General features: G+C 39.7%; 2 protein-coding genes and 1 long non-coding RNA gene across 3 annotated transcripts in view; all 3 read left to right on the top strand.

The window, feature by feature from the left end:
• Nucleotides 1–451, top strand: part of LOC124274684 (mitofusin-2-like) — a 118,530-nt gene extending 118,079 nt beyond the window's left edge. Inside the window, exon 10 of the mRNA XM_046710053.1 lies at nucleotides 294–451. The gene's annotated coding sequence lies outside the window, so the exon portion shown is untranslated. The remainder of the gene's footprint in view (nucleotides 1–293) is intronic.
• Nucleotides 452–1,349: 898 nt separating this feature from the next.
• On the top strand, nucleotides 1,350–6,713 carry LOC124274670 (mitofusin-2-like). Its single transcript, XM_046710034.1, has 3 exons — nucleotides 1,350–1,520; nucleotides 2,228–2,362; nucleotides 6,186–6,713. The coding sequence occupies exons 1-3, from the start codon at nucleotides 1,408–1,410 to the stop codon at nucleotides 6,247–6,249; spliced, it is 312 nt and encodes a 103-aa protein (XP_046565990.1). The 5' UTR covers nucleotides 1,350–1,407; the 3' UTR covers nucleotides 6,250–6,713.
• A 2,100-nt stretch (nucleotides 6,714–8,813) lies between these two features.
• On the top strand, nucleotides 8,814–14,137 carry LOC124274679. Its single transcript, XR_006897998.1, has 2 exons — nucleotides 8,814–10,756; nucleotides 14,107–14,137. It is a non-coding gene; the product is annotated as an uncharacterized LOC124274679 (long non-coding RNA).
• Nucleotides 14,138–15,539: the final 1,402 nt, after the last annotated feature.

Raw genomic sequence — 15,539 nt, 5'->3', positions numbered from 1 at the left:
TAAAATGAAAATATCGAGTGTATCCTTTGGCTCATGTTGTTCAGTAACATGGAACAGTTTTTTCATTTAATGTGTCATAGTTCAAACAACCAGAATCACCCTTGTTTGTGACAGTCATTTTATGTTTTATGATATTTGTTCTGACTCAAATAGTCTAAAACCTTCAAGTGATGTTAGCTGCAAAAGAAGACAGCAATAGCCTATACAGTGGAAACTGACAAAGAATCAAACAAATATTTCAATGAATCATCACTCCATCATCATAAACTTGCTTTCTCTCTGTTGACTTTTAGACAGACTGTCATCCATTATACCATACAGGATGAGAGCAATTCCGGAAACAGATGTTAACCTTGACTGTCGGAACTTTGAAGAGAACTTAGAGTTCAAGTTTTCCTCCAGCCTCCCTACGTGGCTTCAAAATGGAGTATCAGGGAGTGCTGCAAGCGCCGCAGGCATGGTAAGTTGTCACTGAAATAACTGCAACGTACGTGTATTTTCCAGCTTCATAGAGAGTTAATGATTTGACAGCTGTTGACATTGTAGGGTGTTGAAACCTAAGTGGCTAATATCCAAACAAAGTCAAGATCAAAATTCTATAAGTACAATAACTAGCCCAAATCCATACTCACTCGCTCACCACATCTTAGAACCTTATATTCCATTGTATGAAGCGTCATTCATGAAAGTTAAAATGTAGAAGTTCGGCATAACTTAGTGCCTCTCTTTCTTTGTAACAGTTTATACCAAAGTCATGACTCCCATTTAGCTAGGTCAACTTATTGGTAGTTAATTTATTTCAGACATTTGGAGAATGTTGAAACATTTGTTAAAACACAAAAGAAGATTTTGAGTCTGTCCATTTCAACCATTGTATTACATCTCTGACCATAGTTGGGTCAGGCAACCAGTTCCAATGAAGCACGCCGATCGTGGGAACCACATTTATGTCCTTGTCATTTCAGGCATTGCGGAGGTTTGGAGTTGCCGCAGTGGGAACTGTGAGTCCTTGGTTCTAGTGAGATAATATAAGATGTAGTAGACTGGGGTATACTTTCCTCACTCATATACTTTCTCCTTTCACCTAATGGTTAAAGGACTGAGGAACAGATGTCTGCTATTGTCCCTCCACAGATGTGTCTTGAGATTGCTTTAGGGATTTCCACTTCCTCACTCTTTCATCAACATGATAAACTTGGCTGAAATGATAGTGAGCATATATATTTATGCTCTGATTTAAATTAAAAACGAAATATTCTTATAATGATCCTAATACCTTCAGAATGGCACAGGCTTATTGAGTTTTTGTACTGGTTTTTTTTCGTACATTTGTACGATTATTGTCTGTTGAAGGCTTGTTTGATCGTTGGAGGTGTAGCAGTACCAGTAGCGGAACAGGTGTGCAAAATGGTGACCTGGACGAACGAGGCAAAAATGAAGGCTTTCAAGCAGCAGTATGAGAATTATGGCTTGAGGCAACTGAACCACATCAAATCTGACTATAGAAAAAAGGTTCAGCCGTGAGTAGCTTCTTTGCCTTCACTACCAACTGTCCCTCATTAATGAGTATCATTTGTTTTCACAACCCATTGTTCCTGTTCAGCTATTATAGTTTGTAACTTCGTAAGAGTACTATCAACACATTGCACCTCCTTAGTAAGTAATCTATATCTCCACTCATTGTTCATCTTAAATACGTTGTCCTAGTCTCAACATGTCAGTCCATGCAGGTAGCAAAGGGACTGTAAGTCCCCATGGTCCCTGGTATGGTGATCTGCCTTCGGTTGTTGGTGATCTTTAGGCTGTTATTATATCGTATCGTCCTCTATAGTTAAGTATTTTAGATTTAATTACTAGTTTTAAATATATCTGTCTGTGATAGTCTAGTTAGTTTTACTGTCCTTTGTCGACAGATATTTTAAAATGATAACCTTGTTTTCATCGCTATATGGCTCACTCACTCACTCACTCAACATGTCACTATACAAGGAACTGGAAGGTACTGAATAGATGACTGTGGCATGAGTATTTTCTGAACTCTTCCATTTGACTGGAATAGTTTTGTCATTTGATTCCAAATAATATCATCAACATTATGGTATTAGTAGGAATATGACAACCCTTGAACTACCACTCTATCTTGCTGTTTGGCATGTAAACAGCCACATAGGTTGATACATAGTTGGCTTTCTGGGACATTCGTTATGATGGTGCTTGTGTGTTGCAGGGTGCTGTCGTCTACCTTTGACCAACTGTGTCAACAGGTAGAGAGAACCAAGGACCAGCTGCAGAAGGACCTCGACGAGCTGAATGTCACCATATCACAGCTGGAGAAGATCTCTGACAAGTCAAAATCTCTGAGGTTAGTGTTGACATTGAAGGATGGCAAAGCCTTAGCTGTTGCAATATTGGATAGAATAGAATAGACTATCTTACAGCTGAATGATGTCTCTAGTAGGTGGAAGTCTCTGAGGTATGTCTAGTGAAAATCCCACAGCAGAAGGACATCTGTAGTGAGTTACAATCTGAAGAATGTATTGATTTTGAGGCAGTAATTGTTATATTCCATTCCTCCAATTGTGCTACGCCCCTACAGATTGACGGTAAAGGGGTACTGATCTACAGCAATTCCCTGGAACTGGTTGATGCTTTTTTATTTTTCACGCGACTACCCGTATCACTGAATTGTTAACTGGGTTGCGATCTTTGCTGCTCCAACCTCAAGTGCAATTGGTCGTACAAGAAGTATCTTTGGATTGATCAACAAAGACGAAATACAGTTTCGTCTTGGAATTAATTGAAAAATATAGTCAACTTTTTACACATTAATATTTCCGTCTGGACTATTATAATAACAAATCAAAACATTTTGAACTTCCACATAATTTTGCTTTATAGTCCTGGCATAATTATTTTATTATAATATTTTTATACACTTCATGAAAACGTATACGATCGTTTTTGGTGAATTGACAAAAGGAATCTAGACATTTCATATGTTGCTTAAAGGTCACATGCAACGTAAAACACAACTTTGCAGATTCTGATACCTTTCGGTATGGACATACCGAAACAAATAGTCAAAAATGCAAATTCAACTTATAAAGTTGAAAAATAACGCGATGAAAAAAGACGCGCGAAATCGGAGTTCAAACGTTTCACTAATTTTCCCCAGAGATTTCTGGGGAAACGGGTTTCAACAGCTGGGCTGCGCCCATAGCACGTGCGCAAGTAAATAGGTTCGCGCAGCTTGGAAGCGGGTTGTCGGGTGAATACTCGGTGAAGGCCTTGGTGTGAGCTATTTTTCTAATGTTTTGTTGATATGTCACAGGCGCGAGCTTTTTATATGTTATTACAGTAAATTAACTGTTTATATAATTTCATTTGTCTATTTCACCACACGTTCTTCTTACCGAGACGCTTTCTCAGTTCGATACTTAAAAGCAATGTCATTATTTAGCGTTGACACAGTTTCTAACTGTGATATAGATATGTCGTTGTCACAGACAAAACTCAATGTCTTGTTTTATTGGCACCTATGTGTCTGCCTGCCTGTCTGCTAATGACAATATTCAATACACAACTGCAATCACTGACCACATGCAATTTGAACTTAACACCAATCAGGCTATACACCATAAACAAAACGCATTGATTTATGGCCCGAGTTCGGTCTCTGTCACATTATGTAATTACACAGACAGGCAGGTGTGATACTTGAACACATGACATGTTATGATGTCTGTTGATTGCAAAATGTTATACACAAAAAATGAGCATGTATTTACAAAACCCAACATCTCTATATACACACACAATATGAGGCCTGAAGGCGGCATCTGCTAATGAACCAGCCGTTACACTTGAGTGCACACCCACCCGCTCTGACTGGGTTCGGTATCCCGGCTGCTTCGTTTCGAGGGAGGTAAACCCAAGTACAAAATATTGCACTTTTGATTTGCGATTATACGCTTATAATTTTGTTTATTTGTTTTTTCATAATCAGCTATGCATATTATATGTCATGAAGAAGTGATAATTGTGTTTTAATTATGTTTGATTTTTTGGTTGCATGTGACCTTTAAGTGAATCACATTCGCGTAGTGCGACCTAAGTGCGACCTAGTGCAAGTTGTCTGTTGCACATTGAAGAACTTCATGGCGACAAATTAAATTAAGTGGAATGATTCTGTTGAATGCAACAAAAAATAAATAAAAGCAAAATACAAATGTTAAAATAAAAACCGACTAAAGTTATAGCAATAATATCAGGCTGTTACCTTGTTCGTGAAAAATATCCATCACTATCCAGATAAAGGAACATGCTGAGGTACACAATATATAGATATAATATGTAGTTACACAAAAACAGCACCAGGCCTTGCTGGCATACGAGACACTAATACTTGATGATACATAATATAAAAGTGAATAATAGTTATAACTATGTTTACATGCATGCATGCATGCGTTCGTCTGGGCCCCACCGTTGACTTGAGAGGTATTCTATGTATATTGAGAGAATGGCTCAGATGAACTCATAGCATTAAGAGTTCATACAAACAAGAGCATACAAGAATCCAACAAGTTCTTCCAGGAAATTTGTGAATCAGTGTTGTGTGTAGACCAGGAAAACTAAGCAATATCTGAGGACCTTTGTGTGAGAATTCTTGCCAACAATGAAAAGGACTTGAACACCATACTGGACTTGTCTTTGAATATCCATCTTAGCTACATCATCCCGAGAACAAAACTGGATAGACAGATTGCCTAGGGAGAAGGGGATAACACCCAGACACCCTCAGGTAACATTACATCAAGGGAGTAGCTGTATGATTGTACTGCATGCAAGGTATCAACGGTGCTTTGGGGATATGAACAGAAGTTAAGAGTTGTACATATTTACACTATATACAGTGTTCACGAATAGCGTCTGACCCTCTGACAAATCCGGTAGATTCACCAACGGTCCGATAGAAGTCTACAACCCACCGGCCTCAGTGTCTGACTGTATATTTCACAATGACTTTGACTGAAGTTGTCATATGTGACATGTGACACTTGATGCTGTTTATTGCTGTTTATAAATCTTATGTTTGTTAATAATTTTAATGCCAATTATAAGAGATGTTAAATCTGAAATGTGAGTTTAATTTTATTCTATGGGTCCTGTGAATTTTCAACGGGTCAGACAGACATCTGAAACTTACAGGACCCAATGTCCTGTTACTTTGAAACACCATTCGTGAACACTGTATATACCATGCATTTACCTGAGGAAATTTGTCAATTTTCCTAGCAATGGCCAAATTGGGCTGATTAAGTTCACGGACGTTTAGTTTTAAAAACCTCTTTGAGTGGCAATTTAGAGGTTGAGAAATAAAATAGACTCATTTTATGGATGACAACTTTTATTTCATAAGTGATTGTTGAGTACATGTTCTTCGTTCTTGTGGCCAATGTAGAGATGATGTCGGTTCTTAACTTTGGGAGGATGGTTGTAGTTGTAGTGGATGTACTGATCCGTATGGGTAGGTTTTCTGTGCATGGTGGTCTGAAGTTGGTTGCAGGAGGTTCGGGACACAAGGATGTCAAGGAAAGATAGTAGGTCGTTCTGCTGAGTCTCCATGGTGAATTTTATGCGGGGTGTTGAGATTAGTGAGGTACTGAAAAGGATCATGGATAAGTTGGAGAATGACGAAAGTATCATCCACTTCCAGGTACCAGCAAGTAGGTTTGAACTGTTGAAGGGTGCACTTTGTAGAGCTTTCTCTTCTAGATTAGTCATGCCAATTTCTGTGCGAATCGGGGATAGGCTTGAGGGAGTAAAAGAACATCAGTTTTCCTTACTTATTTCGACAGCAAATCAGCCATCTCTGACAACATCAAATCAAGCCCCAATTACCTTAATAACTGGGCTGACATCACCATTCTTGCAAGTAACCAAACAGGCCAAATCACTCCAGATCAGTGGCCATTTAACCATTTGCTCTCCTAGATGATGATGTGTAAGGAGTACAAACCCTGAAAAGCCTAAAATTCTGCTAGCTCTGAGGACAATTACCACATTCAGAAAAAATGACCAGGGCTAAAAGTGCTAGTGCTACTCCTGCTGCCATGGCATATATGATTGTCAGTGAAATGGTCTCTCGTGTCATGCTCTCACATATTTTTTTTCATTCTCAGGAAGAAGGCTGACTGGTTGGATAGAGAACTGAAGACATTTGTTGAAACTTACTTGAAGGAGTAGAGTGTAGGAATCTAACCAGCGGAACCCTGACAGTGAAGATCCTGATACCCAGCCTAGTGTAGCAGGGTGACTCTCTCAACATTGGACAGTACAACTGAGCACGGGGTGAACTCATGCTGCAAATACAACTCCGATACAATACAAGAGTAGATATTAAGCTATCGAAACATTAACATGGAATTTTGATTCGTAACTGTGTACTTTTATTTCAGATAACCCCAATCAAAGTCAGAGAGTGGGGGTGGTGGTGTTTAAAACATTTAAACAGCTTTGATACCAAAAGGTAACAGAGTGGTATGGTGCCACCAGATTTCCGAGGTGAAATTACATCACCTCGGAAATCCGCTGGCGAGGTGTTTGTTAAGCAACAAAGAGGTTCTCTTCCCCCCACACCCAAGCTTGCACGAGGACGATATTCTTCAAACTAATGTCTGATCCACCCCCAATATATACCCCTCGAGGTAGACAATGACACCATGTTATAAAACACAACAGAGGTATGAGGAAACACATTTTCAAACATGTTATTCACAATTACGTGTATACGCGTTGAACACATTATTTTATTGAACATCGATACATTCCTACCACATTACCAAATGTAATAATCAAATATAATTTGTCAGACGGTTGTGTACATCCTTGTGTCACCGTCGAATCTAATGGGACACTTAATGTTTCAGGAATGAGCACGAGGGTCTAAACCTGTTGCGTTCAAAGTCTATTTCATCTTCAGCACACCAGTTTTATAACCTCAAACCACACCAAGCACGCGGCCTTGTCCTCTCCTGGCCAGCTGTGTACCCTTCTCAATCAACTGTTCAGGCCAAGCTTTACACGTAGCCATCTTCTCGTAGCCGTATATCATTGCTTCGTCTCACCAGTTCTGGCCTAAATCGGGCAGCAGCTTCCTATGTTCCCCCGAGGGTCTCCAGGAGTTCCCGCAGGTGTCCAACGTCATCGGCTCTCGCCTACTTTGCCGGTAATCAACGTTAGGTGTCAACTTCCAGTGCGGCATAGAATCCATTACGACATTGTCACTCGTGAAAGTCGTAAAACGGCCGTACACGTCTACTGACACGCTGTCTTCGTTTGCAGAACCAGAGTCCGATAATGACACTACTTCCCCAGTGTCTGTATTATTACTGCAAACCACCTGTCTACTCCTTACTTCACATCTCTTGTGTTAAAGGGCATCGGGAACATAACAGGGCATCGTTGAAACGTATCGAGGGAGAGACACTTACAATCGACGTCACTCTCCGGCTGTGATATTTAGAGGGACGGGGCCTAAGGACAGGTCAAGTGGTATTTGGATGGTGGTACGGTGAGCGGGGACAGGGTGTCGGAAAGGTGACAGTAAAATTTCTACTCGATAATTCAAGCATAAACTGGCGTGAGAGGCGTCAGCGCAATAGTGCATGGCACTAATTCCCCTCTCTATTCTTGTCAAGCCGCGGGCGCGTGTAAACTCCGTATACAAACGTAAGCAAACAATTACCCAAGGGTCTTTGTCCAAACTAGACCAAACTCTAATCAAGTATGAAAACAGACCCGGCTAACGATGCAACACGATGTTCGGACTCAAACAGAACCAGCTAACGATGCAGACAGATACCTTATTTACGTCTAACAGCATGTACAACATAAAACATAGACAACATAACCAGGGATCAATAAAAGCACATGCACCATTCCTTATGGAATTATGATAGACTAAATCTAAAATATCTACAGGCAACTACAAATCACAGAAAAACGTTTGCGTTAGTGCACAATTGTAATTTAACTATTATACAACTAACAGTCGTCTTCTATATAAAATAAGGAATAAGGTTTTGGCAATACTACTAACAACTTCATAATTTGATATTTAAAAGCAAAATTTCTGCTCTTCGGTAATGTTAAAAAAGTCACCATAAATAGTACAAACATTGGTAAACAATTCTGATCGCAGGTCGTCGTACATCGAGCACTTAAGTAAAACAGCACTTAAGTTTTGTTGCCAAAACAACAGATTCATACAATTTTCTAAAAGCATTATGTGGCATACCTCCCAGGGCTTTGCACTTGGCAGTAACAAGATCCAGTACCCTGTTGGCAGAGTGGGCAACAGCCTTAGTGGTAACATTAAAATCTAGATGTTCCTGTAACACAAGGTATGTATACTTATCTATCACATTCAGTAAAAGATAACCACATGTAAAATGTGTACGAGTCCTTGTCACGGAGGGTTGTCTGAAGTGAACAACCTGTGGTTATTGCCATACTGTTTCTAGAGCACCATCTGCTCAAACAATCCAGCATTACTTGTAGATCTCTCTCATTCTCGGCCAATAGCACCAGATCATCTGCATAAATAAAATACAGATAATATAATTCCCAACTTTCACCCCTTTCTCTCAGCCTTTCAGAGCAACAGCTAGGCCATTAATATATGTATTGAACAAAAGGGGAGATAATAAACTGCCTTGCTTCACACCACAGCTAACTGTAAACCAGTCCGTCCTGAACCCGTTAACTCTCACAACTGGAGACACCCGTGTATATCGCTATTGCTCCTAACTCGGCTAGTCGTCTACATAGTATGTCTCTGTTAATCGAGCCATAGGCCTTCCTGAAGTCTATGAACGCTGCAAATGTGGATAGCTTCTTTTTCTTCCTCGTATCGACGACAGACGTTAACATTGAGAGGTGATCCACCGTACTCCTGCCCTTCATGAAGCCGTTCTGCTCCTCCACGAATATGTCATTTCTCTCCGCCCATGTTGTTAGTCTGTTGTTTAGTATGTTGCAGTAGAGCTTGTAGACAACCGATGACAGTGTAATTCCTCTGTAAGATAGTGGGTCTCTAGGATCTGCACCGTTACCTTTAGGAATAGGAACACGATGCAACACCCTCTTCGGACACGCTGGGCAGTAAGCGTTAAACGTTCCAAATCCTGTATATGAACTTATCAAGTTTCAAAACAGACCAGGCTAACGATCGAACACGATGTTCGGCCTCAAAACAAAACCAGCTAATGATGCAACAGCCTGTTCGGCCGCGCTGACCGGTAAGAGTTCAACGTTCTAAATCCTGTTTATGAGGTAATCGAGTGTCAAAACAGAACTGGCTAACAATGCACCACCATGCTCGGACGCGCTGACTGTTACTCTGTTTGGTAAGATGTTACCAGATATGAAAAGGTATATTGTGTCACTAATATTAATAGAGAGTAAAATTAATCCACGAAGCAATATAAGCATGTACCGTTCTAGTAAACGGAATCTCTGTCGGTCACTTTTCCGCTAAAGTTTTCAGAATTTTTCGAGTAAGGGTTTCAATGTATTATCATACCATCTGAAAACCACGGAATCATTTTTAAGCATATTCTTTTTACTGTAATGTTTCACTATTTTGTCGTTAGGAATGCAGGGAGATCGTTAACTACCGAAATATAGACACTGGTGTCTGAAAGTTACCGACAATAGACTTTGTATTAGACTATATTGTAGGAATATTGCAAACGTCCTATTTGGACACAAAATCGTGAAAGTCAGGCCAAATTTGCGTGTAAAAATCTATATTGTATGAGTCGTGTATATGCAATTTACCGGGTGCCTCTGTACTTAAGGCAAACCAGTGACTGCCTGGCTGCTCCTTGTCCGTGTAACAAATAAACAGAAGAGGATATTTTAATCCTTTCACCCCACCAAGCGTAAAGCTATTTTAGTACATATCTCTTCCAAAGTATCCCTGCTACTGATACTGCGATAGATGTTTTTAATAAAAGGGTCAACAACCGCAAATCTCGCCCCTACAGCATTTTAGTACGAGAGGTAACGTGTGTCCATGATCTGCATCAGTGTATAGTAGCATTTCTAAAGTGGTCAAATTCTATGATACTGTCCGCCAATGCAGGTAGCAAAAGTATAGTAAGTCTCCATGGTCCCCTTGACAGGGTTTTAGAGATTATATGTATTTATCATGAATTTAGAACTGATTTTAGTCACGATGTGGCTGAAATATTGCCGATGTGACTTAACATCTTAACTCACTCACTAGAATACTGTCCAGCTCTCTCTAACAGACTAGTGTCTGAGCTCCGGGCGTTGGCTGCGCAAATTTCATCTCCATGTCGACCTGACCAGAGTTTTTTTGTTACACGTGTGACATGTCAGCACCCAAATTGTACGTTAAATCGAAGACAAATAGGGTGGTACCGTCTAAAATGTCCAGAGTCATGGTGTCTGTGGAATTTCTCCCTAGACACCCGTATTTCTAAATAGCTCCAGGTATGTCTTATACATCCGGGTCGAGTCGGGTTCGAAATTCCACAACTCATATCTACCTCCTGACCATTTACTTTAACTGTAATTTCGGTCAATCCAAAAGGTTGGAAATGTAAAGGAGTTTTGTTTGATAGCCCCGCAAAGGATTCGTTCTATTCTTTTACGGATATGTCCCATAATCAAATGTTCAGAATTATATTCTCTCAAGAATTCTGGAATATCGTATGCCGTGGTTTTCACTTAGACTATAGGATATTTTACCGTGCTAGCACATGTCAGACCTCTTATATGACTAATACGACATCTCTAACGACGAGTGCCACGTTTTGTCTGACATGAAATTCGTCCAAAAGTGACAAACATTACCGGGTATGCGTTTGTTTGGTGTTGTTTGAGAGAGGAAAGGTGATGGAATATTACGTCACCTCGGAAATCCGCTGGCACCATACTGCTAGCAGTTGATTTTTGTTTGTGCACAGCTTCATGAAAGAATACATAATACTCTTCCGAGTTACGGTCCAACAAACATAACACTACGAACAGAGACACATATAATAAGTCTTAACAACCCAAGTAGCGCAGGGCACCGCATACAAAATCCGCATTATATGGAGAAGACAAAAGGAATTAAGGGTGATGATAAAAATGAGTACAGATATATTGGGAAGTAGAGAAAAAAACATAACCATTGTTATTGAAGTTGTCTTAACTAATTCTGTGCCCGAATATCCAAAGAGAAGCAAAAATTTAAAATTTGCAATCGCTTCTCATTAGTTAAGACCTTCTTAATCTGAACATTATTATCTAGATATTCAAATTTTCTTTTGAACAATTTATCATTGCAGGTAATGTGCTTATTATGTTAACATGGTCAAGATGACCTTTACAAATATTCTGGATTGCTGAAGATACAACCAATAGGCAACGAACTTCCAAGTTAATTGTAGACATCAGTTAATGAGCTCTTGAAGAAAGATCTAAAGATGTACATATGCCTTGCCTTTATGACAAGTTTGCACAGGAATCAATTTAGGATTTCAAACTGAGTGACTTCGACAAGCAGATTTTGAACAAATTGTTATTCCATTCAAATTTGACTTTTGTTTAGTTCTCATTTGCTTCTGTTGTCAGTGGAATCCAACTGAAAACATGAAATAGAAAATTATTAATTCCAATGTGTTAACATTTGCAGTCAATTGCACCCGACCCTGGGATAAATATCGATCTGGCAGTAGATGTAGTTGAAACGCTTTCTGTTAATTTCATGTTAATTTGAGTTCCGCAAGGCTTCCTGAAGGTATTGTTGAGATATGTACATCAGGACCCACAGAGAGATTGCCATGTGACTGTTCTTATTGATAATACTGTGAGAGTTTTGATGGTGGCTATTGTAAGATCGCCCCAAGCAGCTTGAAAATGGTCTTGATGCTGACAGACACAGGAGATACTGTTGAAGGTTTTCAGGAGTGAAGAGTTTTTGTATGGCAACAAACATTTGTTGGTTTCCCATTACCTTTCAACTCGCTGTGCTCATGCGCAGAGCGTGTGGAAAAATATCCACTGGTCAACTTCCGGTTTGGTCTATGTTTACCGATGATGTAAATACACTCTAAATAAAAGCTGCTATGAAAATTATTGTTGTCACAACTGTTCATAGCTGTCTACATACTTCCATTTGCCTATGCTTTACAATAATTGATGTCACATTTTGGTTGCAATTCCATCAGAGATGTGGGTTTTTTAAGTTGTGAGAAGGGGATGTGCGGGAAGGACGGTGGTAGTGAGATGTCTATATACAAGAGCTTAAATTAAGCTATTTATATAACTAATGCCGGCCTTTGTTTCATAAATCAAATGGGATTTGTTGCATTCGACTTAAAACTACTATATATTTGTTTTAATTATTGTTTTCTTTAGAGTGTATTTACACTCGGTAAAGCATACAACCAGACCGGAAGTTGGCCAGTTGATATTTTTACACGCTCCGCGCATGCGCACAGCGAGTCGAAAAATTAATGTGAAACCAACGAATGCTGGCCCTCTGACAGATGATAGGTAACAATGATTAGGAATTAGGAATGAATTTTGTTATCTAAGATTAGATTAGATATTTGTGATGTGTCATTAAGAATACTAACATTTATTATGTAAGCATATTTTCCCGGCTACTTGATTGGTCTAGAGGCGGTCACGTGACTGTCGAACGAAAAGCATATAGACTCCAACCCAGGTCCAACCAAAAGTCATACTGACTTGAGTTACTAAAAATACATTTTGAGAGCCCATGAAAAGGACTTCCCTATGATTCAACCAATCAGATTGCTTTATTTGACGGCATCCCCGTTACGCTTCATTAAAATTACCTTTCTTGCCTAATAGACATGTTTTGGTTTTTAGAAGCTTTTTTCGGTAATTACATTATAAAAGAATTATGGACTGGTGAATTCGGTAAATACCTGTTTTTAACGGACCCGCGAAAAGCAATATTAGATGTTTTTAGCTGCCTAACAAATCTTCAAAGGGGCAAGTGTCATTGTCTGTGTATCTGCCATGATGCCAACCAGAGAAAGACATGCAGAAGACTTTTGAATTGAATAACGCTTGAATCTATTTTAATTCTATATCTTGTACTGCCGATGTGACTAAAACTCTTAACTCACTAATATCTTGAATATAAGGCTTTAATCTGTAGTATGGTGTCATAAAGATACTGACACCTTCATAGAGATTATGGGCGGCGATGTAGCCTTGTGGTTAAAGTGTTTGCTCGTCACGCCTAAGACCGGGGTTTGATTTACCACATGGGTACAATGTATGAAGCCGATTTCTAGGCCGTGATATTGCTAAAATATACTCACTCACTCATAGAGATTATAAGCAGACATTTGGTGATAACATGATGTAATTTTTGTTGATCATAATGCATGCAACATTTAATATGCCTAGAATTTATTGTGAGAAGTTTTGCCCTGTGTAAAAATATAGTCGTTCCAACTAATATAGTAAGAAAGAGAGAGAGAGAGAGAACAATGTCATGTGCAACAAGTGAAACATAAAAATAGTTAATTTGGGGGTTTACCATGAATCTACTTACTTCACACATCAGAACTTAGCCCAAATCGAGGTTGCAGACAAATTATTTTATCAGACTGGATGTTTTGCCTAAAGGCTGCAATAGTATTTTCTTTCACTAACTTACTTAACTAATTTACAGTTTCAGCAAGACTTGAGATTTCAGTAAGAAATAAGGTCAAGGTTTTGGATGCAATTCTCCTGTCTGTCAGTTGAAACTAGGAGTCAATAGAAAACACACTGTCTGAGGATGATAGATAGGGTTAAAGAAATGTTATGTGTACAGCCCGTATTTGTGCAAAGCTTTGGTTAATGATTGTAACTTGTTTCATTGCAAAGGAGTCATGGTAAGCATAAATCTCAATATTTATGATTCGAACCCGGGTCTTTGGCGTGACGAGCCAAGACTGAAAGCTGAGAAGACCGAGGTATTATCAACAATGATAATAATTCTTAGAATTCTACCTTTAGCACTTGATTGCCAATTTTCCTTAAACGTGTTTCTGATAGTTTTGCTTGAATAAAAAAAAATTAAAACATCCGTATGTTGTGCTGTCTTACTCCCTGGTGGTCATCCGAAGAATTTTCCGAAGGTGTTGTCTCCCCTGACTACATACATTTTCCCATGGATACTCTGTGTGAAAAGTACTCTGGGATTCCGGGGTGCGAGCCATAGAAATTGCCCATCAACGAGCAAGTTACGCTGCCATTGCTACAAACTTCCATTGCAGCCGTGTAACAGTCTACAACTAATGGCACGTTTTAGACAGACAGGTACGACGTCAGCCAGCCCTCGCAGCGGCCGACACCGAGTGACCACGCCCATCGAAACCACATTATTCATCTCCGCGACTGCACCATCTACGGCAGCGACGGCACTGGGACATCGCATCAGCAGGCAGACAGTGTACAGAAATCTACAGGCCTGTCTAAGCCTATCGACCCTACCGTGGAATTGTTCTGAGGCCGCAACATCGACGTGACAGACTGACGTGGGTACAAAGTGTTCAACGTTGGCAAGTACAAAACTGGCAGCGAGTATTCTTTTGGGATGAAAGCAGGTTCTCCCTGATGTATGCTGAAGGTAGAGCACGAGTGTACAGGCGAGAAGGGGAACGGCTAAGGCCAAACTGTATTCAAGAATATCAGGGAGTTTGCAAACGTTGTAAACTTTCTTTTGGACATCAGTATAGAGAAATAGACCTGCATTTAGTTGTGACAACACTCGGTAATGTCTCTTACTGCTCGAGTATGGCCTAAAGCTTGGAAGTGATAACGCTTCCACTATCTGAACTGCCCTATAACTGGAATATTGCTGATGGCAGCGTTAAACAAACCAACCAAATCCATTATCTGAACATTTGACATCACTTCCAGTTAATGGTACTGCAGATAAGGTCATGAATTTTAGTTTTAGTCGAGGTCAGGGGGGATTCTTCATTGTGATACATCTGACATCCAGTGCATGTAGTTCTGACATCCTTGAGGTTGTAGACAGAGCCATAAGGAATTCACTCTTTCAAGCAAGATTGAATAATTTTGCTTTGTCCATGGGTTCGAACCACTGACAAATCCTATTTCGTAGATATTCGCCAATTTGGTATATCCTCCAGTTCAAACGAGCATAACAGGCTGGTAAGAATATGTGCTGTGATACATACATATAGTTTCAAGCTGAAAATGCAAGTCGTTCTAAGGCGTGTCAGAAATTCCACAGTCTAAAGGGTTGGTTATGGATCCACTGGCAGTTCTCGATTCTCAAATGCAAGAATTGCTCTCAGTTGTAGTGGGAGAGAACACGCGTCAAAGCTCTTGGTGATTGCGTAATAGCTGAGGAAACTCCCGCTGACGAGAGATGTCGTTGGATAGTTTCCATTAGTGTAGGTCGAGCTGTTGTGAATTGCGATTGAATGTGTTTGACTGGTGATTTTCTAAGTGTTGGC

This window comes from Haliotis rubra, unplaced genomic scaffold, assembly GCF_003918875.1.
Source record: "Haliotis rubra isolate DU_JTF1 unplaced genomic scaffold, ASM391887v1 Scf1040, whole genome shotgun sequence".
In the NCBI taxonomy this organism is placed as follows: domain Eukaryota; kingdom Metazoa; phylum Mollusca; class Gastropoda; order Lepetellida; family Haliotidae; genus Haliotis; species Haliotis rubra.
Note: the sequence above shows the minus strand (reverse complement) of the source record. Positions and strands in the feature narration are given on the sequence as shown.